The 26,872-nt window shown below is 39.4% G+C and overlaps 2 protein-coding genes across 3 annotated transcripts; both read right to left on the reverse strand.

The window, feature by feature from the left end:
* Positions 1-705: 705 nt before the first annotated feature.
* On the reverse strand, positions 706-4,589 carry LOC137198018 (replication protein A 32 kDa subunit-like). Of its 2 annotated transcripts, none has more exons than XM_067611601.1 (9): positions 4,501-4,589; positions 3,872-3,924; positions 3,657-3,758; positions 2,557-2,670; positions 2,369-2,440; positions 2,148-2,255; positions 1,843-1,959; positions 1,429-1,526; positions 706-1,147 (listed from the first exon to the last, which is right to left on the reverse strand). In XM_067611601.1, the coding sequence occupies exons 2-9, from the start codon at positions 3,881-3,883 to the stop codon at positions 1,066-1,068; spliced, it is 705 nt and encodes a 234-aa protein (XP_067467702.1). In that variant the 5' UTR covers positions 3,884-3,924; positions 4,501-4,589; the 3' UTR covers positions 706-1,065. The 2 variants fall into 2 exon arrangements, with proteins under 2 accessions (XP_067467702.1, XP_067467701.1); XM_067611600.1 differs by lacking the exon at positions 4,501-4,589 and adding an exon at positions 4,367-4,494.
* A 36-nt stretch (positions 4,590-4,625) lies between these two features.
* On the reverse strand, positions 4,626-21,172 carry pdik1l (PDLIM1 interacting kinase 1 like). The gene is made up of 3 exons (XM_067611599.1): positions 21,034-21,172; positions 16,358-16,653; positions 4,626-11,714 (listed from the first exon to the last, which is right to left on the reverse strand). The coding sequence occupies exons 2-3, from the start codon at positions 16,640-16,642 to the stop codon at positions 10,974-10,976; spliced, it is 1,026 nt and encodes a 341-aa protein (XP_067467700.1). The 5' UTR covers positions 16,643-16,653; positions 21,034-21,172; the 3' UTR covers positions 4,626-10,973.
* Positions 21,173-26,872: the final 5,700 nt, after the last annotated feature.

Raw genomic sequence — 26,872 nt, forward strand, 5'->3', positions numbered from 1 at the left:
CTGCCAAGTATTTTTTGAAAGTGCCTGCCCTTTTCCAAGCAGTTTCCAAGAACGACTTTTCAGATGGTTCTGTGTAACAAACCATCTGGCATGTCAGGTTATGAAACAGTTGCATTACATAACTATACAAGACTTATGCTTATGATAGAATTCAGTCTTCAATTTGGCATAATTGAGTATTGTCACTAAGCACATTGTATATGGTGAGGCGAAGTGCTAAAATGGGGTTATTTTGTTAAATTAGTGCAGTTTTATAAATGGAGTATATGCCAAAGTAAAAATGATATCCAGAAGAATTCTTACCTATGTATTTAGCTACTTTATCATTTTAATATGTCAATGAACATTCCATTGTGGGATTTCTGAGGCGAGTTTGGCACGACAACCTGTCCACACGCAAGACAACCGAACTTGCACAAGCTAACACATTTTATACAAGGGAATGTTTTGACTGTCTAGCATTTGATTATACTCATGTTTTATGCATATTATACCTTCTGCTACAGTCTATACATGACAAACTTTATGCAACTTATCAGGATGAACAGTCAAAAGGTGTTTTTTTGGCAGTTTGCTGCCATCTTTGCCCACTTGTTCTCTACATTGAATGCTGGGAAACAGGACTGCAGAGATAAGACATATGGGGACTGTAGTTCTTCTTGAAAAGAAAATAAAGAAATTAAATAAATGAGACAGGACAAAATATATACTTTACACATTCTTCATGTACAGTTATAACCACATTTGCAGGGTACCCAGAAATACAGAGCATACAAACATAGAGAGGCCTAAGCAATATATTAGTAGTGATAGAATACAGGCAACAAAGGATACACTATAAACCCTGTAACAATTGACTTATCTGTCTGGACATCATTATTCATTCACCATTTTTAGACCAAGACAGTACAGTAGCTCATAGTAAATTAAAAACAAAAAAAAATCTTACTTAAAACAGAACTAAAACAAAATACTAATTTCACCCTGAAAATGTGAACCGAGTGTCTTGACCAGCTGTAATCCAGGAGAGTGACATAACTGGCAGAACAGCCTCCAGGTAGCCTGCTAATGTTCTGTTGACTTGAAGTGCTTATCATCAATAGTAGAGAAGACATGGCCTTCACGTATCAGAAATGCCAAGGATGTCCTGTACAAGAACATAGACAGTTTGCAAGCATCTCTCCTTGTTTCACAGTTATACATTATGTATGTATATATGTGTCCCTGGAATAGATCCAGTCTCTAGTTAGCTCCCTCCTAACAAATACAGTATGTGGAATGATAGGGGGCTCCGTACAATACAAGCAAATACTAATTTGTATCTTAGGTCACTCAGAGGCACGAGCATTACTTCAAAAGTGAGAAAATGAACATATTTGTATATATACACCAGCAATGTACAAGAGGTATAATGAGTTAAAAAGGTACCTGATGTCTTTCATACTGAGGTAGTCCAGCTGTGTCTTCAGGTCATGGCAACTGATACCATCATCATGGACAGAGAAGCTCTTGATTACATTCAACACCTTAAATGAGGATCAAAAATTACTTTCTAATCCTGTGGTGCTATCAAATGGCATTTCATATAATATATGCACAAGTGATGTCATTTTTTTATTGTCAAATGCAACACTGTTTTGTCAGGAAGTAATAACAACTGTCCACAGAGAGTTTTTGGAAAAAAAAAAAGAAAAAAAAAAGAAAAGACACAGCTCTGAAACATTATATATTATAATAACTTGTAGTGGTGGACTTCTCAAACCTCAGCAAAGAAAACAGAAAATATCGGCCAAGTAAAATATGTTTGTAATATAGGTGAACTGACATTTTAAACCTACTAACCTGACCCTGGATGGTGGACAAACCATGTGGTAAGAAGGCGTCAGAATGTCCACCACCACACTTGACGGCTCTTCCAGACAGCGAGGCAGCAGTGGTATTCATATTCACATCGAACCTCTGGATTAACAACACAGAAAATGCTAAATATATGAAATATCTGTGCCTGAACTGGAGTCAAATTCAATTTATAATGGATATTCTGCTCAGTACATAGCACATCATTGAATACTTGCAACTTAAGGCATAAAACAAAAGATTTGTTACAAGTAGTGTTACTGGCCAAACCCATTCACAAGCTCTGGTACCTTTCCAAAAAGCTGCATATGGGCTTGCACAACTTCCAACATGTGGGATGTGATCTCATTCAGGTCCTTAATACAACGGATGTCCATTGCCAGCAATGACCTCTGACCCTAATGCAAACAAAAATTGAATGTGTCATACAGTGTGTGTGGTCATAAACTCAGAGATCCTTCATGCTCACTCCCCTTTGAAGTCCACCAAGCCCTTTGTTTGTATTACTTACTTTGAAATTCCGTAGACTTCCTGTAACCTTCACATATGTTCCAGGAGAGGCAAACATCATCAGAGCACAGTCCTGTCAGAAAGACAGTTTGAAACTGATCATTTATCAAAATGGTGCAGTTTGCAGTGCTCATTTGTTTACCACTTAGTATTTCATAGTTCTGAAATGAGCCTTTTAAAGCCACATGCCTCTGTGTTAACCCACTGTTTCACATTCAAAGGTGGACCAGTCATGTCGTCCACAGAGTACTGGACATTTGTCACGAAGGGAGCAAATCCTCTGATGACGCCCACTAGGGACACCTGCAGAGAAAGAAGCGCATCAAAGGGTTATGTGCTGCACTATTTCTTGGTCGGGAGGAATCACTTTCTGGAGTCATGCTGGTTGCATGGCAACCTCATGACTGATTAAACAAGCAACCTTTAGCATGTTAATTGGTGAGCTTTAGAGGTGCTTGTAGGCAGATTTAACCATTGGACAGAGCCAGGCCAGCTGTTTCATCAATTTCCATTCTTGGTGCTAAGCTAAGCTAACTGTTTCCTGGCTGTAGCTTCATATTCATGAGTGGGGTATTGATCTTCTCAGCTAACTGAGAAAAATGTCAAACTATTCCTTTCATCAGGCATGTGTCCCTGCAAGTAAACAAGGCAGCATTCAACTACTGGGTGTCTAGAGGTGGGACCAAGTCATGGTTTTGCAAGTCACAATTAAGTTTCAAGTGTTGGCTCTGAGGCTCTAGTCATGACCAACAATTCCCAAGTCATGTCCAAGTCAAAAAACAAGTCAGTTTCTAAAGTTCATTCTTGACCTGGGAAACAGCAGTTGGGTGGAGCTTTCAATCACATGATCATCTCTACATGGAATTTGCTGAGTGTCATGTAACTCTAAACTCAAAATGTCTATTTCTTCCTGCACACTTTGAGGAGTTTCTCGACCATGTTGGCTTCATAGTGTCAAAGTCTTTATCTGTGTGTCTGCTGGTGTGCAGTGCCAAACACACATTTCCTTCCTGCAGACTGATTCAAAATACAGTATATCCGCTGACAGGAAGATGAAGAGTTGATGCACACACACTGCACAGCAGTATTTCTTATCTTTGGGTTTGAACAGGTTATCAAGTCATTTGACGTCAAAAGCCTACATCCAAGTACAAATTCAAGTCTTAAGTGTCCAGATTAATGAGACTTATCAGACTCGGGTCAAACCTATTCCTCTGCACTGTGCAGAACTGAGTGGTGATATGCACATGTAGAGAGAAATCATCTTATTTAAGTTGCGTTTCTCATACCTGGTGAAGTTCCCAGTCACAGATTGCAAAGCTATCATTGCTGACTTGAGAAGCAGTCAGCAGCTGAGACACTGTGCAGGGTAAAATCTCAAGACTCCCTCTCTGTGGTGAAATCACGGTTAAAGGAAAGCATTTTATTTTGGTTAAGTCCACCATATGAAAACAATTTTTTCAGATCCTAACACATATATTTCAGTTACTATTGACAGACACACCTTTGTCACCATTGCTTTATGGCTGGTAATCCCATCAGGGGACAGACTGCAAGCTGGGGTGAAACATTAAATAACTGTTAGAGTAGAACTCATTTAAAAACAGCTTGTTTGCAAATCCTATTAAAACAAAACAGAGGAACAACAGGCCTCAGTGGGCACTCAGTTTGTGGACGAGTTTCATTCACAAAAAGTTCCCAAAGACTAAAAACACAGCACAGTTTCAAGTCCTGCTTTCAGAAATCAGAAGACAAACACAACAATAACAAATTTAGGAGTGACAGTCAGAGACCTGAAACAATAAGAAATATGAATCCAGCTAACATGTTATCAGAGCAGCTCTGCACTGTGACAGAAACAAAGAAGGAATGATTTGATGTGAAGTTAGATGCTAAAAAATATCTTTCTAAAGCAAAGCGCTCCATGATGGGGGGCGGTCATGTGACAGTCACAGAGATATTAGAAGATCATCCTCTTGCATGAAGCCCATTGTTTTACCTTGACTCCACATGTCAAACTTTACAGTCACACTGGCAACTACAGGTATTCCTCAGTAAACCAAAAACTTGAAATTTAAGAATCCACTACATAAAGAGCAGTCAGGCTGGAAGCACTAGCAGAGTATTTCTAACCTTTCTGGCAGCTTCTTTGTGTGCAGGCCGTCAGGTGAGTTGAATTACCCAATTACCCATGGTGCAGTGCAGGACGTGTAAATGATCAGTGGTGAAGCCATTCATGCTTCCGTTCTTTACAACAGTTCAATTATTATTTCAAGTCATTTTATTTAAAAATCCATCAGTTCAACAGTGATTGACAGGTATTCACACCACTTTTGATAAACTTCATTTAATCTCTTCAAAATATCTTACAATGACATAAGAGCAAAATTGTTCATACAAAAGTGTGAGAGCAGAAGTTTGCCTGGCTGTGAGTTTGGATCTATTATTTGACATGATTCCGATTTTATAATGAAGTGTAATCTTCATCTGACACGCTACACCTTTTGTGTAAAGTGTGGCCCGGATTCAGGACCAGCATACCACATGTCACAATCCTGTATCAATGTCTCCGAGAACTGATAGGTCAGTCACTAAGCACCTCAAAAAACTTGCTACAGGAGGAATGTTGAAAATACTTTCTTAGTTAACAGTGGGTATTCTTCTCATTGATCTATTAGTTGTTAGTTTACTCCGCACCAAGTTTTCTACCACTACCATGGATGGATGTATAAAGAGAACTGGATACAGTGTCGGAGGCGGGCCCCTGTTCATTCCCATGAAAGTTGCTCAGTGGTGCATGCATGGATAATACATCCATGGGCACATGAAGCCAAAAAAGCCACTTCCTGAAAACATACTGCGCAAAATTTATGGGCCCAATGCGCCCATAAACATTTTGTGTGTGTCTTTGAAGTTTAGTTGGCGGTGACATTCTAAAACTGCAATTCGATTTGCACAGCACAGCTATTGCATCATGTCCTGTTAGTATAAAACTGAAAAGGATGTTGATTTCTTGTGTACTAACTGCAAAAAAACAGTATACTATAAAGACTAGTGTACAGTACCTACCTGTATTCAGTAAGTAAACAGTATGTATACAGACAGAGCATGTCTGTATACATACATGCAAGTAGTGCAGGATTTCTTCTTCGTTTACCAACTTGAGTGCTATTCATCAACAATGTGCTCAGTGCTGCCACTGGTGGCTGAAGGCTCTATTGCAGTAACGCAAATGAATAAAATAGTAATGTCATTTATATAGCTTGCAGCCACCAGGGGCAGCACTGAGCGGCACACTGCTGCTGAGCAGCACACCAGTTTGCAAGTAAGAAATAAAATCCTGTGCCATCTTTGATTTTACATGATCTGTATAAACACTATATGCTAGCTGTATACAGAATACTAACCTTTATAGTGTACTGTTTTTTGGAGTTGGTACAAGACTATTCAAGTTGATTTCTCGTATATTGACAGATAATGATACAAGACCCGCGCCACAGTACATGAATCAAACTGCAACTTTAAGAATGCAGCTGCCAGAACTTCTCAGAGCAAAAGCAAGTGCTTTCCAAAAGTTAATTATATTGTTATTTCTGGGGTGTTTCTGGAGTGGTCTCATCCTCAGTTTTTTTGTCCAGTAACAGGCAGTTCCATTTCCTTTGTGCACTGGTTTGTGGGAGGATAGTGTCCAGCACACTCATAAGTCAAACATTTTTTAGTTTTTGTAATACTCTCGAGTATGCATTATTTAATCACTTTTCCATTGTGAACACACTACATTCTCAACCTCCTTTGGATTTGTATGTAGCTTACATAGCTATAGTTTGTATGGACAGTAATGGAAGGGACCGTTCTCATTATATTTTTTGTTACTTTGGTCAATAGGAAGATTGCCCACCACTGAGTGAATTCTTGTGTTAAACATTCCTGTAACAAATTGTATTAGCTGCTCAGTGAGTGACAAGTCTGAGTTCCCAAAGATGATAAAGTACAACCGTGACATGTAGTATCAGTCCTGGGTGAGGGCTGTGTAAAGTGGTGAGTTTTGATTGATTTCCCAGAATTCAAAAGAATTTCCAACCAGTCCAGTACCAAACAGAAAAGACAACTGAGTTCACCCATGTTGTATACCAGCTTTGCTTACACAAAATCACAAACAATAGGCCAATGAAAAACATACAGTTACCACTAGCACACCAACAGTATTAACCTGTAAATATATCACATCTTTTCAATGACTGAAAGAAAGCTGAAGCTGAATTAAGAGCTGAAGAAAATTGAATATCACAGCAATTTACATGTCAAACAAGCAGGGCTCTTGAAAACAGAGCATATCCACTCAAATGTACACAAACCTTGTTCATCCCCTGTCGATCCTATACAGTATTTACACATGTGCAAAGAAATTGAATAGAACAAATCAAAGTGTAAAAACACTCCCCAGAACTTGCTTTTGTTTGGCAAACGTCTAAAACCTCACAGGAAGCCAAGTGTCTTCCTCCTCCCCCTCTTGTCTAGAAGGATAGGAAGAAATCTGGCCGGAAATTACTCTACCCATCATCCTCTCCTCTGCTTAGAGCTCTGAGGATATGGGTGACCTACTTTGAGTCCAAACTTTGCTGCTCGTGTACAGAAAGCCACAAACACCACATTCTTGAAGAGGAGCAACATTGTCCGAAGCAGCTTGCATGAGCCTATCCTGCAGTAAAGACGGGCGAGTTAATACTGATTTGTGGTATTGCTAGTCATACCGAAACACCACGCTGAGGTGCCTTGAAATGTGGTGCGTCTCAAAGCACAGCTTCTGCCAATTTTGTGTTTGAGTGCAATATCAACGAGGCCACTATAGTGTACATGCCCAAAAGAAATTGTGAATTTCAGAAATAAGGCAAATCTCAATCGCACGGCAAGGGGGAAGAAACACTATTACAGTTAAGGGGGGAATTAAAGGCCATCTAGCAAATAAATGTTGGCAACAAGTCGGAGTTTGAGAGCAAGGAAGAAGGCTAGATTGTTTGGTTTCACAGGTTCTTGTAAAATTTGTCAAAGTGCACAAATTATTTATGACCTGAAAGGCAAAAGGGGTCCCGAGCATGATCCTCTGCCAAGTGCTGCAACAACTTAATAGGCTTAGAATTAGCATGTCGGAAGCATGAGGAAAGGGATTACTGTAAGATCCAGAGCCAAAGGAAACGAAGAGCAGTGACACAGTGAGAAGAGATCAAGTTAAACACAACAGTATTATGTGTCAAAAAAAAAAAAAAAAGAAGAGATCCTCTGGCTCATGGAGGATTGTGTGCTGGTGTCTTCTCTCGCTTCTTCCCTGAAGGTGAGAGGCATCGCATGCATAAGTAGACTGTTGGCTGACATTGTGTTTGCCTGGTAAACAAATACCAACGCAGTTATCACACTGACTCCAGCCTCACAGAGCTCCTCCATATAATGCAGTAGGTAGTTACTGTATGAGGAATAAATATAAACAACAACAAAAAGTGCTTTCAGTGAAATTCACTGAATTCCTCGCCCCTTTTACTCATTCAGGGCTCTTGTCTAAATGGATTTTGAAATGTGAATATTCATGTCACTGCTCTTACAATACAAGCAGCTCATTCTTCAGCTAATTAAATCTATGTTTAGGCAACATAAGGATTTCTCTCAAGAGTAGATTTGTTTGCCGTGTGTGAGGGAATCACTCACACAGTCTTTTGAATGTAGGCCAACGTGTGTCATTGTAGTGTGCTCAGTTGTTTGGATATTCTTCTTAAAACGATAATTCTGGTTTATTACAACTTGGGTTTTATGTTCATAGTTTTGGTCATTATTGCTATTGGCTATGATAAATTGATGAATTAAATACAATCAGACAGGTGTCCAACAGTTTCGGCAGATTATATAAACCACTAAATTTGGACAGAAAACTGCAACTGAAAGCACCTGAACTGTCAGTAAATCTCTCATGTGCAACCACTAGTAGCAACAACAAGTATGTTAGGCCAAAGTTGAACAGGATTTTGGTCTGTAGATTGTAATTGAGGTTTTGGGTAATAATTTTACAGTTGGCCTTTGTTTTCTCTTCCACCTACTACCTACAGTAGTAACCTAGGGTTATGTTACTTCTAAGGTTAATAGCTAGCATATCATTAGCTTAGTGCATTATTATGTGGGGCTACAGGGGACATTAGTCAATGTAACACTGGTCAGAGATGCTACTGTATCAGAGTGAAGGCTTTCATTAGCGGTTGTGTCCTGCTCTTTACTGGTTTTCATTAGCCAAAGTTAAAGTTACTTTAGCCTCAGGTGTGAGTGAAATATGTTGTTTGGAAATACTGGCAAAAAAGTAGAAATTCAACCTTTGTGTTGCTAGTCAAAGTAATGTATGTATTTCTACAGTAGACATATTAAGTGCATACTATAATATAATACTAGGGCTGACTAGCTGTAGCTCAAAAGAACAATGCTACTCCTTTATTTCTCTGTCTTCTACTTTGATCATGTAGCTTTAGTCTTTTTTACATCAGTACACAGCACGGAGTTAGCTTTATATCATGTATGTAGCCATCAAAGCTGTTCAATTTTTGCGTTTAATTCAAAAGCTTTTTCAGGATTCTGATTTTCATATTAGTCAGCTGGAAACATTAAAAAGTCAGCTGGAGAGTTGTCACCTTAATTAGCTATCATTAGCTAGCTACTACTGAAATCTGCCAGCCACAGTTTTTCAGCCAGTGAGGAGCTGCTTTTGTCTATTTCTGTCTAAAATCAAGGATCAAATGTTTCAACAATTAACACAAATCTCATGTGGTAAACCTACCACATAACAACAATAACTAAAGGGTCGAAACTTAGCAAATAGCCAGTTTACTGTGAATACAATGTTATTTTCACTGATAGGAATGTTGGCCAAAATTAAAAAAATAAGAACCAAGTTGTAATAAACCAGAATGATCCTTTAGGCTCTATTCCTCATTTACTGTGTGAAGCGCTTTGTAATTAAAGGTGTTACTATGCAGGATTTTCCTAAAAAACAACGTATAGAGTCATACAGAAGTAATTTCTCTCAATCATCACTTATGACCCACTAGAAGTGTGTGGCAGTGTACTTATCTAGAGAGACTGTGGCCTCTGCCTGTATTTTCTTATTATTTTGTTGTGTTCCAGATATTTCTGGGTGTCCAGCTTTGTGCAGTGGGTGTGTAACCCCCAGCCAATAACAGCACACGGGGTGTGAGGTCGGGACTCGCAGCATAGCGACCAGGTTACATTGCTGTGTCTGTCTCTCTCCTCTGCTCTGTCTGACACACACACACACACAGAGCAGAGCAGCCATAGCACACAGGATGAAACATGCGCTTTGGCTGCATTCACACAAAACCTGGCAATGCGGCACCTTGTGCAGAGGTGTGTGGGCGTGTTTATTTGTGCTTTAGAACGTAGAACGACAATCAGAAAATAATGTTTTATTTATCTGATTCACTGCTTTCTTCCGTCTGTCTGTCTCTCTCTCTCTCTCTCTCTCGCTCTCTAGGGAGGAGGGGCCAAATGACCGACTTTAAATAGTGTGTTTACAAACAGCAACCAAAAAATCCTGCATAGTACGCCTTTAATATCAAGTGTTTTTGTGTTTAAGGCTCTATATAAATAAAGGTGACCTGTCTTGATCATTATACATTCTGGTAAACTAGTTAGGGGTGTGTCTGGGACCAACACACTTATCTTTAAGTCTGTAATGGGCAGAAAGAGGAAAAACAGCAACCACAAGCACCTGCTGGCTGGACACTTGCTGATAAATGTCCCCCACCCACCCGACCAACCAACCGACAGAGCAGCCTTCAGAAAAAAACAAGTTATCTTTAAGCACCAAAGTTTGGCATTTTTCTCCTCCAAGAATACTGAGCAAAACTGACCTTGATAGGAAGTGTTTGTCTACAAATACCATCAGGCTGTATATTTTTATTACCTGAGCATTCAGGGCATATCTGTATTTGATGCCGAAACAGAATCAAATTTTTATGTAAATATTGTCATATTCATGCTGGTTTTTAAGTCAGGTTCTGTCAAAGCCACAAATGGCTTCAAAACATTCCACACATGGAGGTGACGGTGTTTTAATATTGGCCCTTTGGATAAATGTGCACTGTAAAAATCACAGGATGATGTCTGATATTGCATTTCTAACGGTTAGCAGTAACAATTAGCACCGAGTCAAAGATGGCGTTTGTAGACAAACTATTTAACTATCACTTTGGTTTTCAGATCTAACTGAATCCAGGATTGAGGTCTTTTTTTTTTGCTCTTCCATCACGCTCGAGTTATTCTGTAAGGAGGAAGTGGAAGCTGTGATGTGATTAGCCTGAGACTAAGCTGCAGTTTGGAGCAGCAGCAGCGATGAGTGTCACACCTCTCCCCCTCGATATAAAGACACAGCTAGTGTAGGACTGTATGTGCTTGGACAGTGGACGATGTTTAAGCCATGAAACAAAACAATAACTATTGTTCCCTAGTTAAAAATCAATAATCCCCCCATTATGTGACCATCTAGGATAACAGTAGCTGATGAAATGTGTACATGTGCTTGATCGGCTGAGTCTGTGGTGCCGTTTGCTCGTCCATCACGTGTCCCAGTCCAGCTCTCTGCATGCGATGCGGACCAGTCTGAGCTCCAGTTCAAAGGCGTCAGGCCGTTCCTGAGGGTTAGCCGACAGCATCTCCCTGATCAGCTGCTTCATGTGGCTGTTCATGCTCTTTTTCCTGGCGGGGATCAGCAGCTCCATCTTTGGATTCTCTAACAGGGCCTCCCCTAAGGGTACAATCTCGGAGCCCTGCTGCACGTAGCTCCCCAGCAGCTCCTTCTGAGTCTCCACGTCCACAAAGGTGATGCGCTCCACCATGGCCCAGATAATCACCCCCAGGGCGAAAATATCTGCCTTGGCTGTGTAGTGGCCCTCCCACACCTCCGGGGCCATGTAGAAGTCTGTTCCGCAGGCTGTGGACAGGAAGCACTTGTTGACGCTGGCCGGTTCCTCGGGGTTGAGCCCGGAGGTGGAGCAGACCTTGCTCAGACCAAAGTCAGCCACCTTGAGCGTGGGTTCAGACGAGCCAGCCGGTGTGCAAGCCTGCGAGATGAGGATGTTGTCTGGTTTGAGGTCGCGGTGTATGATCTGGTTGCGGTGCAGGAAAGCCAGAGCGCTGCCCAGCTGCAGCATGAAGCTGGTGTTGGTCTTGCGACTGGGCTTGCGTGACAGCAGGTAGGCGTTCATGTCACCCCCATCGCAGAAGTCTGTGACAAACCACAAGTAGTAGGCACAGCACGGGTCGAATGTGATCTCGCCTTTCAGAGACGTCTCCACCAGCTACAGTAGAAACACAAAGAACAATTTAAGTCAACATTAGAGCACTGTTTCATAAAAATGGCTCAGAAAAGTTGGACATATTGTGAAGAGTCTGTCTTGAATTAGCACAACAAACTGTTTCTATAAAGCCACCTCAAAGCTAACGTGAGCTCTCAAGCTAGATTCAGATCACCTGCCTGCAAGTGGAAACAATGCAGCATGTAATGTGCTGTTTTTTCTCATTGATATTAGCCTCACTGTTTGTTGTTCATTCTCTTTACATCGTGTCAGAGCTGTCTTAAGTTAATGCAAACCCAACATGTCCTGTGACTGCGGCTGCTTCAGATTAAAAGCATCCAACTGGCGAACCACGGGATGGCTTTTATTTTGAAACCGTCATGTAATTAAGATAAAACTTGAAGTGATCCTGCTGAACACATATGGGAAAACTAACCTAAACAGCAACAAACAAGCCATTAAACGAGCTGTCTGCATTTTACAGGAAATTTAAACAAAGTATCACCTCAAGCCCCAACAGACAAAGCTCCAGAGCAAAGCCACAGTGATTATGTCACTTAGGCCTGGTCTAGCTATCATGATTACTGATAAAATAACAGAAATGGGAAACAGTGTGAGGAGAAGAAAATGTCACTCATAACGAAACAAGCAAGGTTGTTCCGGCTTTGTATTCATAACATGCTGTCTGCCACCTTCCTTTGTAGGCCTTTTTTTTCTTTTTTTTTTTTTTAACATCAAAGCTGTGTGAGGAGCCTCTCATCTTTCACGCCTGCCGCAGGAAGTGAGTTCATTTAATCTCCACTTTTTGACGGCAGACCACAAACCTTGAGGTTTCATCCATATCTCATATTAAAAGATTAAATGTGATGCATAGAATGAATCTGATAGATTGCATTTTGTAATACACACAGAATAGCTACAGGTTTGTTAAATGAATAATGTCAACTTAAAATGAATTGACTGATGCATACATATTTGCTCTGGATGTAAAACAGCTTTACTGGCAACACAAATGTTTGAATAAATGTCCGTAGTAGGCAATTCCTGGTGGAAATCCTGCTGTAAACAAATGGCTGCAAATTGTTTGGCATGACACTAGCCAAGGAATCCACTACCCAAGAAGAATAAATGCAAATTATCCCACAGTTGGTGCAGTCAGATAATTCTGCCCTATTATCATTTGTTCTTCTGTAAGCACGTACTGGAACATTACAGAGTAATAAAAAAAGAGCTGGAATAAAGGGATTCTGGGAAAGTGTCCAATGCTAGCACTGCAGAAAACTGAATGAACGGTCTGACAATAGCCCCGCGTGCCACTGAGAGACTATAATCAGGCCCAGGCAGAGTGCCTGTGAGTCCGCCGTCAGACAGCAGGGAGGCACTGCGACATGACAGGCTGCAGACAGGTTGACTGGGGAGAGGAGGCCCTTCTAAACCTGACAACACGTTCATGTGACTGTGGAGACACGGAGGCCACAGACAACACAGATCTAGAAACTTCCAGCTAATGTACATCAGGCAGCACACACACACACACACACACACACAGAGTGACAAAAACCAGGGTTCACCTGCATATTTTCTATTTCAAGTGCCAATATTTGTGCTGATATTCTATGTCTAGTGTGACAATTTCACCAGAAACATAATCTCTGACATTAATAAGTTGACACAACACTTGCTGATGAGTCAGTTGGCTTACTGGAACAGTCGCTGACTTTTATGTTTAACCTACTACATCTACATTGTCTGAGAAAAATCTGCAATGTTGTCTTTGCCAGCAGCAGTGAGACAGCAATATGTCAACAGTGGGAACATTCCTCTTACAATCTAGGATATTTTACAAGATCTCGTGAAATGTTTTGCAAATCAAAACCAGCTTCCAATTCATTACAGGAATTAAAGTGTTAGTCTATTTTAAGACAACATGTGGCTAACCAACAAGTGTTTTTCAAACGCCTCTTAAATGTCATAATTACAGTACTGTAGGTCGAGCTGCATTCCTCTACCGTCTGTTTTCTGCTTCCTCTGAAAGCTCGCTGTCATCTGTGTGCCGTGTGGACAGAAATGTTGTGGAAAAATCTTTACCGGCAGAGATTCAGTCTGCAGATATTAACAAGATCTGCTTTTGGCAAACGCTGCAAATGAAACCTTAACTGGGGCAAGTGTGACGGGCAGATCAACAGATAACTTTGTGTTATCTGATGATCTGTTCTATTACTGGCACTATAAAGCTGAGGTTTATTATGAATGTAGGGTTTGTTTGAACAGCCAGTCCAGTCAAGGTTTGAGGTTTATTTCTTATTAGTGTGAAGTCATTTATGAAAAACAGTCATTGCACCTGTAATGTCAGTCACAGAGAACTTACCCACAATTCTTTTTTTTTTGTCAGAATACATTTGTATACAGGTTCTGTTCAACTGAATCATTGATGAAAATATAAAACTTTTTTGTCTGCGAATGAAATATATAAATCAGACCCTACTAGCAACCCAAGGTGGGCCAGAACTGAATTATCTGGGCAAAAAAATGAATATCAACAATGTTGAGTCTTTGTTTCATTCTGGATGCTGTGACGCTGCAGTCTGACTAATCCTTCCAAATCTGGAATTACTGCTCACTGTAACTCACTGGTACTTGACACACTGGTTGTTCTGAACCACACCTGCTCTGTATCTGTGTGACTTTGACCTGTTATCTATCAGAGAGGAACAACAAGCTTCAGGATACACAGCCTTGTATACCTAAGAGTCATCTCATATCTAATAACCAGCTAACCAGATAATATTGCCGTGACTGTTAACCTCGTTAACTCATGTGGGTTGGCTGAATGAAATATCTAAAAGATTCCGGCTCACACGGACATTTGTGAAAAGCACAATGAGAAACAACATGGTAAATTCCAAGTATGCGTGCGCCTGACAGACCTCCTACCTCAAGATTCACAACTGCCTTTTACATTGTGGGATGATACACTATTGACCTGGTCCAAGAGGCAGCTTTACTGCTGTAGCTTTGCTGAGTCACTGGAAAATGGACTGAAGTGAAACGGAAACCCATTCCAGCTTTTACTCAGTGGAGTTACCCCGATGATGATGCTTGGAACAGGACTCAGAAATCATTTCTATTGAGACGATTTTGATAAAGTAAAAACACACCACAGATGATGGTTTAGTTTACACAAGAATGACAAATATGTGGAAAAAATTCAACCGGTTTTTACTCTTATTTTATGCCTGGAAACAACCCAGAGGTAGAATTCAGAACTGGATTCTTGCCTATTTTTATTTCAATGAAACAACTTATAATAGGCTGCTTCTTTATTATTGTGATGCACGACAGATATTAATAGTCAGGCTATTGTGACATATAGTTAGAAACGTGCGAAGGAGCATAGAGTCAATTCACCAAGTTTCACTTCTGTGGGTTCACACAAACACACAAACACACACACACACAAACACACACACACAAGAAACAAAGTTCTTCTTTTGCTTGTCCTCACAATAAAAATGTACAGAAAGAAAGATCTGTTCAATGTAGGATTTCATGGGTACTAATATGAACAGATGTAAATTATAATCAAATTCCAGACATTGACCAACACTGAGGACAAGACATGCGGTTAAAAAAAGGAAGATCAGCTGATAGCCAGGACTTGGAAAACATTTCACACATTATTTGCTTGAAGCCAGCCTCATATAGAGAGCAACATTTATTTCAGCTTTTTCTTCGGTCAATCAAGTTCTGGCCTCGCTTACCTTTTAAGGAGATATCACTTGTGTGAGACTGATTTGCCGACAAAAATGTGTGGAAAATGTAGACTTATGGTGTTTTCAAACCGGCGTTGTTTAGTCCAACTGAGTCAGACTCTGGTTGGTTTCCTTCTACAAGGGTCTCGATCCGGTCCTTAAAGAATTCTGGAGCAGTCAATTTGTGTCGGGCACTTGATCCGACCTCGATCTGACCAACTACAAGGAGGTACTCAGGTCTGACCTAAAAGGCTCCTGTAGCTGGGTGCACTTTGCATGCTGGGATGCAGATGAGTGAAATCAACAGTTGCTAGCAGCTAGCTGGAGAATGGATCCAGGTTCAACCTGGACTGATGACAAAGTATGTTGCCTTCATCAGGACCTTCTTGTCTTTACATTCTCACTCCTGCCCCAGACACATCTGACCAATCAGAGGACTGAACTCTCTCACAAGGCTTTTAGTGATGCATCTTGGTTCCCTTGAATTTTTTCCAACAACTAATCCACAGATTCAGACCAGAGCAAAGCAGCTATAGGTTTTTAAACACCCACAGACCAGCTTCTACATTTGGTAAAAGTGTATCTAACCTTGTGACTATAAGTCATTATTCCCTGCAGCCTCATCAGTGAGGTCATAATACATTTTCTTCCTTGGAAGACTTTTACTTTGAGGCAGCTGCAGGAAGTGTTGAGTTTGCATTATCAGCGTAGTTAATTTGGAAGATGTGATGTGATAAATGATTTTGTTTTTGCTTGACCAGGTTTAGAGACCAACCCTCTAACCACAACATTTTCATGCTTGTATCTACCATCTTTACCGCTACACAAATATACCAACTGTCCAACTACAGTTTACTGCCACCAACCCTCTTCCATTGAATTCTGTGTCCTCACCTCCAGGTACAGCGGGGAGCTGGAGCCGTGGTTCATCCTCTGGGCCAGCTGGTCCCGCTGCAGGATACACTCCTCCAGGTGGATGACGTTTGGGTGCTGGCTTTGGATGCTGCTGAGGGCCCAGAACTCCCGCAGGGCGAGTTCCACATTCTCTGGAGAGTGGCAGCGGATCTTCTTCACCGCCACCCGGGCGCCTGTGCGCTTCACTACTGCCTCATAGACCACGCCGTAACTGCCACGCCCCACCTCCTGGATCAGCTCGTACTTCGGCTGGCTGCTGACCATCCTAGTCCTCACTGTAGACAAACAACATGGGTGTTAGTTTGCTATTGTTCCTACTTCTGTCTCAGTTATATATTCGTCACATCTCATATTACTACTTCAAGTCTGGACGCTGTGTTTGAATGCATTTCTTGTATTTGGGCTGTTATTTGTGCATCACTTGTTGCATCATGTTGTTTCTAGTTGAATTCTTCATTCAGTGTGTTTTGTATGTCATCACTGTCTAGAATCCCCAATAAAGAAATGTAGGATTTTCTTCCTGTTGCTCCTTCTAGTGGACTAGTGGAAATCTGAGGCTTCAGCCTCAAAACCCATCCCAGTATCAACAACAGAAATACATATTACTCTTAAGCAGCACAGATTGTTTTAAAATTCTTCAACAAATATCTTCAATAAACCCAAATAAATAATCTCCCTACAGTTTTCATGAGAGTGTTACTGGACCAAACCTATTGAGCTGCTCCCAATTGTTGCCTTCTTGATTGGCCTTGCACTGCCAGAGAGTAGCTCTTAAACCAAGAGTGTTCTCCTTCCCTAAAGCATTCATATAAATTCTTCCCAAATACAAACACAACAGCATTCCCTCCTCCAACAGCACATATGAATATCTCTTTTAGATTCAAATCATAAAATTAGTGTTGGAGCCATTTAGGCACATATTGGTATTTTGTAGAATGTTTCTGTAATCACATGATATATGTGCTCTAACATTATATAAGTTCATGCAACTGTTTATGTATAGTATATGTACAGTTCAAGTATATTTTGCAGAGACTTTGCTAATTGCTTATGTAACTTTATATACTTGCTATTATTCTTGGGTGCTGGAATGCAGGAACATATATTTTTGTTGTTTGCGACAGTGGATGGTGCCTGAAGGTGTTTTAATGTGCATGTGCTGAGATCTAAAGAATCTGCAAATAAGTTCAGATCAAAACAAGTGTCTGACCGTGTATAATGTGCTTAATGTGCTTAATGTGTACATGAGATAGCGGGTAATAATGCGTGTTACAGTTTAGAATATAACATTGAGTCAGTAATGGACCAGACTTTATGTAACTTCAAATAAAGTGTCATTCAATGTTTGCCCTGCCTGCTGTGGACTTGTGAGAACATTGTGTTTCAACAAGAAAATTAGATTTAATTCACTAACACGAGTCAAAACAAAAATACTACTTGCAACATGGTAAAATGGCCATTATAATGAGAGAAACCAACATAGCACTCCTGCACAAACACCATCAGCACCTAGTGACCACTACACACAACATGCCTCACATTACCCATGAAAAACACACACACACCTCAAACACACCACATTTTAGAGCCACAAAAATGACCACTGTGTTAAACTGACACCAAGTTTCACAGACCGGTATCTGTTGTATCTGTTACAGGGTTATTACGTTACATTGTTCAGGTGTTTATAAAAGCACGTCACACTAACATGTGATGCTTAAGAGAAATTGCTGCGCCTATAAAAGCATAGCACAGCAGTTTACATTGGAAATGGGAAGTATGGAAAAGGCATATCTAACCAAAGGTCAAATCATACCAACAGTCTCACTCATCCTTATCATGTAGTTATATAATCCTGTTCCTGCCACTGCAGAAAATAGCTCTCAGACTGCAACGACTGATTATTTCCATAATCAGTATGGACATCCCGATTAAGTTTTTTTTAGTCCAATGCGATACTTACATTCACATAAATGTTGATTAAACATGTATTTGACACATTGAAATAACAGGTGCGGCCCACTAAATCTGCCACACCTGATTTTTCACACTGCTTGATCCAAATATTGAAGGTCCTGGTTCAAAACTATTACATTTAAAAGCTGAAATTACTGATATGCTATCAATGAAAGTTTAATTGGAAAACGCCACTCCTGAACTTGACATGACACATGTCACTCTGCTGGAGTTGTTGGAACTACAGAAACTTTATAAGAATTGTAAAGTGGTGTAACAGAGTGAGGCCTCTTCCCTCACAAATGACACCGGCTGCAGAGAGCACTTTAACACAACAACAGCCAAGTTTCATTTTGGCCTGTCATCAAGTTACTCATGGAATTCATTTTAATTAGCAACAGCTGATGTGACCCGCCACCGGCCACGTATGTCATTTTATCCAGTGAAAGTCAGTGCCAGCTACGAGTGAGAAGCTGCTTCCTGAATGTTTTGTACATTTGTTTTTGCTAATATGAGAGAGGAGGGATAACAGATACGATAGCGCCGGAGCTTAGCGAACATGTGTTTTTTTGCCAACCTTGGTGTCAGAACTCACATCGGTGCACCCAAATAATTTCTCACGTTCACACACACATTCAATCATTTTTGCTTCCACTGTAGAGCCCAGCTGTCATTGAAGGAGAGCAGCAATGCAACATAAGCAGGCTGAGGTGGACAAATCACAGCAGAGTAAAGAAAGGACTGGTATTTGATCGGCTTTATTTTAGCTGATAAAGAGCCATTAAAATCTGCCTGGATTGGTTCGGGACACCTCTAATAATCAGGTATTCTGACAAGTTTTCCAACAATTAGTCAGTTAATTAATCAGATGAGAATACTTTTAAATGCTTTTTTTTAAAGATTAAATGGGGCTGCAAGTGATTATTCACTTTTTTATTTAAGTGACTTACTGAATCTGTTGACTATTTTTACCATTAATCAAATAATCTGATCTGACCAATAGTCCAAACCCCAAATATATCCAATTTACACTGACATATATTTAATTAGATTCAAAGTTATTGTCATTGCACACAAAATAAAAATGCCTACCAGTACAACGTCATGCAGTTTAGCATCTAACCAGATAGTGCAAACAGTAGCAAAAGTGCCTAAAAACAAATATAAATAGGTAAATTATTATTTAGAATTAACTATGATATTTACAGTGATGATATGATATGAGGATGAGTGATATATTTACAGTATGAACACGTTTGCTGGACATTTTTGATAAATGATTTATTATCAATTCTGATTATATATTGTCTCAGCAATACTCCTAATTAAAAATGGTTTCCTTGTACAAATACATTAGTATTAATATCTAGTATTGTTTATTTACAGATTGAATAAAAGTCACAAAAATATCATTAATACATAGTCTAGAAGAATGTGGCTCAGGCCTTACATTGCTGAAACTAATCTGAATATTGTTTCAGTGGCCGATCCAAAAAAACATATTTATTGACACAGGCTGGATATACTGAATTTATGCCAAATGAATGGCATGTGGGTCCTCATTGATTCACAAAACCTGTTCACTGACATTATCAAAACTTTGCAGCTACTGGTATCAAACTGAATAACTTTAAATTCTCCTTCCACTCAAAAATATGTTTTTCTTTTTGTTCCTACAGTAGGATGTTGCATTCATCTGCTTAAAGTGGAAAGTTTCTCTGTGCTTATTGAAAATCTGAATTTGGGGCATGATGTGTGACATCACAAATAGTTTGGAAGCCAACCTGGTCAACTATGCAGCTTACAGAAGTGATGATGTCAACTTCTAAGATTAAATATATTTACATATTTATAGATTCTGGAATTTTAATGAGTTAGAAGGAGGAGATGTAATTTTCAGGATTTTAACAAGATAATTTGCCTTTTTTGTGGAAAAAAAACATATCAGATACAAATTCTTATTTAAAGAGGACTATTTTATTTACATCTTAAAGCATATCCGGAGGGGATCTTTAAACATGCAGATTGTAATGTGTAAAGTGTTCTGACATTTACAAACAACAGGACACTTGACAGTGACAAACTCATTCCAACACCTGCCTGCACCTGGCTGTTCAATTGACACATTACAAAACTTAATTTGAATGTAAAGATACTTGACACTTTTAAATTCGGAGATGATAAACATCTGCCAACAGTCTGAAGACCTGAGCTGTCTCCCCAGACAGGGATACTGATGCTAACTGGCTAATCAGACATCCACTTGTCTGATTGGCTAACAGGCTAACAGGCTAACAGCTATGTGGCCTGTAACGATGATGTTGGTTAGCTAACGTTAGCTAATCACGTTAACAGCAGCTAACAAAGAGTCCAGCTCTCGCCAGCACAGTCGGCATGAATGTCGGCATTAGCTTCTATCAGTCACACCTAAAAACAAGTTCATTACGATTCAATTGTACTAATGCTGGGGGCATGGAAGAGGCATGCACAATAAGCAGAAGGTATTGACAGTTTATTGTCCTGTGTGTGTGTATGTGTGTGTCAACCAGATTCCTCCAAACACATACACACACACTCTCCCACACACACACACCTGCAAACCCACACAGACGAGTAACCACAGCAGACAAGACGACCGTCTACAGACAGAAGAGGCTGCAGTTGTTTGTGCTGTAACTTGTCATGTTTCTGTGTCTCACCTTTGAATCGTTTCTCAGGGGTTCATTTGTTGTCTTCCTCACTCTCCCTGGCAGCCATTACCGCCGCACACGTCCTGCTCGCACTGTGAGACACTGGACGTGAGCGCGAGCAGCTGCTGTGCACTGCAGCGCGCGTGGTGCCCAGGATGAGCCCACTTCCGGCTAGGCATTTCAAAATAAACACCTCTATGCAAAGAACAGTAAAACTTAACGGATGAACAGTGTGAAGCAGGTTCCAGTGGAGTAGACACTCCAACGCTGTCAGAGTCTCCTGACATTAACTACACAGCTATACCTGAAGATCCCCTCCTGAGTCTGCTTGGAACAATAATGTGTCTGATTTTGTTTTTCCACAAAAAAGTATAATTACCACTTTAAAATCCTTAAAATGGCATCTACTCCTTCTCCCTCATTAAGAAGTCCAGAATCTATAAATATGTAAATATATTTCATCTCAGAATTTGAACTGCTGAATGCGAGATGTCTCCTACTTCACTGTAAAGTCCATTCTCAGTGTATGTGCACTGGAGGCCTCAAGTTTCCACATCACACTTGAGTAAGTTGAATATTGGACCAGACTCGTCTTCCAAATATTTTTGATGTCACATATCATGCTTGTTGGTCTGCCCCTTAAAACTGGATTTTCAATGAACACAGATAAACTTTCCTCTTTCAGCTGCTGAATGTGAAAACAACCTTTTAGTGTTAAACTCTGCATATACATCATTCTGCACAGTGAAGCTCAAACATCCAACTGTAGGAACAAGAAGAAAAATGTATTTTTGAGTAGAGGAGGACTTTAACTAAACAACTATACTCTTTTTAAGACAAAGGACATTATTTTTGGCCTTCCTCCTGATTGCCAACTGCCTCCAGTGACAATCCACAATGTAGAAATTAATTAAGTCTTTTCATACCAATACCAGGGTGTTATGATAGATGCCACTCTATCAAGGACTCTTCATATAGAACTTATTTGTGAGAAGATACAGCAGCACATTTAATTTCTTCGTAGACTCAGATCTTTTGGAGCCAGTGGCCAGATTATTTTTCTGTTTTTTAAATCAGTTATTCAGAGTGACATGCTGTGCTTTAGTACAGCCTGGCTCAGCAGCCTATCTGTGAAACTTAAAACTAAACTAAACTATACTTTGTGCAAAGATTATTGGCAAACCTGTGGCACACTCCTTTCAAGTAGCTCACAACAAGAGCATGCTCAGACTCGATAACAGTATCTCTCCTGATTCCTGTCATGTTTTTATGGGTAATTACCAACTTCTGCCCTTTAGGTGATTTGGAATCCCTCAATTTACACGCAACAGGCTGAAGAATGCTTTTACACATCAGTCTATCCTGTTGCTAAGCCAAAATCAGTGTGCTGCGAGCTGAGATCTGAATCCAGCGGATAAGTGATATGTATGACTGTCATGACTGTTTGATGTGTTTTGTATGTCTATGAAAAGTGTCATATGTGTAACTGTATGTTTAATCTGTGTGAAAATCTCTTGAATGGAACTTTCCAGTAATCAAAGAAATCACATTATCGTAATAACATGATTTTTAATAATTAAATGTTGTGTTATGACCAACGAAGCTGTCTTATTTTAATAGAAGACACATAGGTAAATAATTGATGCATTTAATGTAACTGCTTCAGTGAACATGATAATTGGTGTCTCATGACACCAAACAGAATCCTCCTCTTTGTATTACATGTCAGTGAAAAGCCCCATGATACTGAATGGCAAATTCCATTAATGCTGAGATATTATTGCACACATACCTGTTTTCACAGTGAACTATAGTTTAGAAATGTGACTAATGACTTATTTTATTTATACTTTCACATTTGATATTTTTTCCTAAAATTGATAAATGAGTACACTATATTTTGAAGGAAAATTACAGCACTTCCGGTCTTAACCCTGGCCAAATTTGGCTAATTTTACAGTTCCCCACGTTTTTTTCAGCCAGTCAGTGAAATGCGGACACCCACCTCCCTCCCCCTTAAACCGAACTGTCACTTGCAGGAGGTGGACGCAATAATATGAACACCTGCACAAATTGGGGTTTTTGGGGTTTTTTTTTTAGTTGATTTCATAGCAATGTATTAACTAACTGTATGTGGTAGGCCGAATTTATTTATTAATAGGATTTCTATAAATGTCTATAAATCTGCTTCCTGTCGCTTTGAATTCTTTCTCTAATATTTTTCAGTGTCACATAACATTTCTATCACATTTCACTCTTTGTTTTTTTATTATAATACAAATCAAATAATTTTAATCCAAATTATTTGCGGCACAATCAAATGCAAGCAAAAAATCTCAATCTCACAATCCTCCAATTAAAGAGATGTTTACATTGTCTTGGCCTTGGAAACAGCAGTTTGACCAAATAAAATTACAACTCAAGGTTTATTTACTAGCTTTAGTGGTTCAGTGAATGGAGTTGGCCAAGTTATCTTGGTAATGACTTGGTTCCATAGATAGGTCACATGGAGACAACTGAGCTATCTCCATGACAACTGACCAAACTGCATCTGCTGGGAAAGATGGTGAAATGCAGATGAAACATCAAGAGCACCTTGAATTAAGATTTTTTATACTCTAGGCTACATTATAATCTTTTGTTAAAAATCTGATTTCATCTTTGATATGGATAGCATAGCACTTTGCCTGATTACAGCCATTGTCAAAGAACTGATAAATATACCACACAAGTATGCATCAATATGTTTATTTATCATTTTCACAGTGAATATTACCTTCATGATTACTGCCTAAAAATCAAAAGTCACAGGAAACACAAATCTTCTCTATGTTAGATCTTTGTTTTCCCATTGCATTGCTGCACAAACTACTTCAGTTGCAGGCTGAAACAGACAATCAGCAAAGCAGGGAGATGATCCATATGCAATCACAAATGTAATCATTGTGTTTAATATGGCTACAATATAGGTTCAGCACAACCCTGAGCACTGTTACAGATTAAACATACAGTATAACCCAGAGTCAACATGAACAGTTTGCTTAATCCAAACATTCTTTGCCTTCACAATGATGGTGAGGGATTTTGGTATCGGAGTAGAATCCCTTGAAAGACTAAAATGGTGGGTGTGTCCACTCTGTTAAGTAAAGATATGAGTGTTTGTTTGAAGGATGTGAGTGTAAGTTCCTTTGTGTGTCTCTCTTCCTGAAACAGGGCTAAGACTTCATTTGAAAGCATCGCTTTGGTCTTAAGTACAGGATCTGTCATTATATTTGCAGCAACAACAGGCTTTGAAACACCAAAAAATAGAAAATCAAGTTCTGTGAGGTAGCAAACACATCACATTGAGAAGGAAACTTTAAAAAAAAAAAAAAAAGTAATAAATATTTGAACAGACAATTTAATAAACACAAAATTTACAAAACTGGTTTTTGGACATGCTGTTCTCAAGCTATCCTTATCAAAACCAAAATCACACCTGAGGTAGACTTGTATAGATTATTGACTAGACGATTTCTGCCTTGGTCACACACAAGAAGCAATACAAAGTACAAGAAACAAGACTAAACAGCGGGACTTGGACTACATTAAAGTATTATACATGGTAGATTAGAGCCCTTTGTACTGCAGCATTAAGGTGAACTCAAGCACATAATAGAGGCGTAATGATCCTTAATGATGATCAATACTGATGCCTTTAAACATCCTTTGTGCTTTGCAATCACCGGGCTCACTCACCAGTCCACTTCACATGAAAAAGTTAATCTATTATTCTACTCTTTATCATGCAGACACATAATGAACATTATATTAATACTGTGAAAAAGACACTGTAAACAGTATGTACAATAAAAACATCATAGTGATGTTTTAAAATCTAGTGCCATGTTTGCTTTGACTTAACAAAATTGTCCATGGCTATCTGCTGTGTCTGGTATCCATCAGAGCAGGACTGTTAAAAATAAATATGTCATATTATTGTTCCACAGGATGTCTCCCTTTTCTGTTCAAACATTGTTATATACAATCAATCTGATGCCCAGTGCATTCCTGAGTTTAAACTGTGATAAACTGTTTCAAATGACTTCCTTGGTGAACCAACTTTCCCTTGATCTGCTTTGTTGTCCTTTTTGTTAATTCATGATGTCCTACATATCCCAGAATGCCTTTCCAGACATCAAGAGATAAGATATTTAAAAGAAAAATTCAACATTTGGAGTATGCTTATCTTGCTTTCTTTCTGAGAGTGAGGTAAGAAAGCTCTTCCTGTTCTCCCTTTTAACTGGGGGGAAGGGGAGCTAGTCAAGCTCTCTCTCTACAGTTCAAAACACCTCTACACCTTTCTAATTAACACATTGGATCTTGTTTGATCTGTAACACAAACAGAAATGAAAAAATGGCTGTTGTTCAGCATGTTCTTGACAAACAAGTTCATCAGTCTGCCAAGTAGCTCCAAGGAACTGTGCACAGTCACTGCGCCCTGTTGTTGTTCGCCAAGAACTTGTTCCAGCATGTAACTCCTACGAAAACCATAAATTGATTTTTATTTTTCTTTTATGTATGGAACAAACAAGATATGATGTGTTAATTAATGAGCTTTAGGGCTTTTTTTTATTTTGACAAAGCCAGGCTAGCTGTTTCCCACTGCTTCCAGTCTTTATGCTAAGCTAGGCTAAATATAGCTTGGCTCCAGCTTCAATCCTCTCATCTCATTCTTTGAAAGAAAGCAAAACCAGCATGTATTTCCCTAAATGTTTCACTATATTCCTTTAATGCTTTATAAGAATGTTTCAATGCTTTAAAGCTATTTGGATATGATGGCGTAGGCCAGGTGGGTGCATGTTAAGGCTGCATAACTTGCAACTTGAACCTTTTTGGCCACTTCAGCTACCAGAGAAAACAGGAATTACAGCTGGTGTTTTATGTAGCTGAAAAAGTTTACGCTGTCACACTCTATTGTAGCTGAATATCTTAACATGACATCACACTGTCTATCTTTGACCACTTATCCACTTGCATATGTCAAATACAAGAACAACCTGGACCAAGAAATGCAAGGTACATCATGTTAAAAGTACAGTGGATGGAAGTCATACATAAGGCTGCCACAGTACTGCTGCTCTATTTTGTCTGGCACATTATAACAAAGATGGCATGTACATGGCTCATTTGGCAATTGATGCCTTGGGTCTTCCGGCAACCCAAGACAGTAAAAAACTCAAACATTTAGACACATTCTAAAGGAAACTATGTCAGAAAAGTTCTCCCTGAGTTCAAAAGGAAATTGCCACAGAAACTTAATGCAGGCTGAGGTTATCGAAACAGAAAAAGTAATCTTCCACTCATGATAGCTAGAAGTATTTCCATACTGCATTGCTGTTACATAGATGATGGAAATTTAGCTAAATTAAAGGTAATGCTGTGTTTTTTTCTGTGCAGTGACAATATAGTTGTGGATGTATGACATTACATTGTCAGTAAACAATTACACAGTAACAGAATTCTCAGAATTTGTCAGAAAAGTTGTGACATACTGCACAGCATATTTGCAAAGGAAGTTATAGCTTTGCACAACTGAGTTGTATTGATAATTTCTGAATCAAAGCACGGGTGTGAAAGGAACTATTAAAGTTGTCAACTGTTCAGTCTCAGCCAGCAACAGAGAAAACTGGGAGGAAGAACAACTCTGAATAAATAGTTAATATAAAAAATATATACATTTAGCCAAGTGAAGGCTTGAGAGTTTTAGCATCAAATCATTACAAAAAACAAAAAAAATCCTTCCTTCATCACAACACCTTCCTACTGGCTCCATCTACAGCTTTCAAGTACAACATGTGAGCAAATA

Source organism: Thunnus thynnus, chromosome 15, assembly GCF_963924715.1.
Source record: "Thunnus thynnus chromosome 15, fThuThy2.1, whole genome shotgun sequence".
NCBI lineage: Eukaryota > Metazoa > Chordata > Actinopteri > Scombriformes > Scombridae > Thunnus > Thunnus thynnus.

Excerpts from the sequence above, each read along its gene's own strand:
- pdik1l (XM_067611599.1), bottom strand. The coding sequence starts at position 16,642 with ATGGTCAGCAGCCAGCCGAAGTACGAGCTGATCCAGGAGGTGGGGCGT. Across the intron at positions 11,715-16,357 it reads GCTCCCCGCTGTACCTGGAG|CTGGTGGAGACGTCTCTGAA; the intron begins GTGAGGACACAG and ends TTTCTACTGTAG.
- LOC137198018 (XM_067611600.1), bottom strand. Across the intron at positions 3,759-3,871 it reads ATAAAGCAATGGTGACAAAG|AGAGGGAGTCTTGAGATTTT; the intron begins GTGTGTCTGTCA and ends ATTTCACCACAG. Across the intron at positions 2,256-2,368 it reads GAAGTCTACGGAATTTCAAA|GGTCAGAGGTCATTGCTGGC; the intron begins GTAAGTAATACA and ends TGTTTGCATTAG.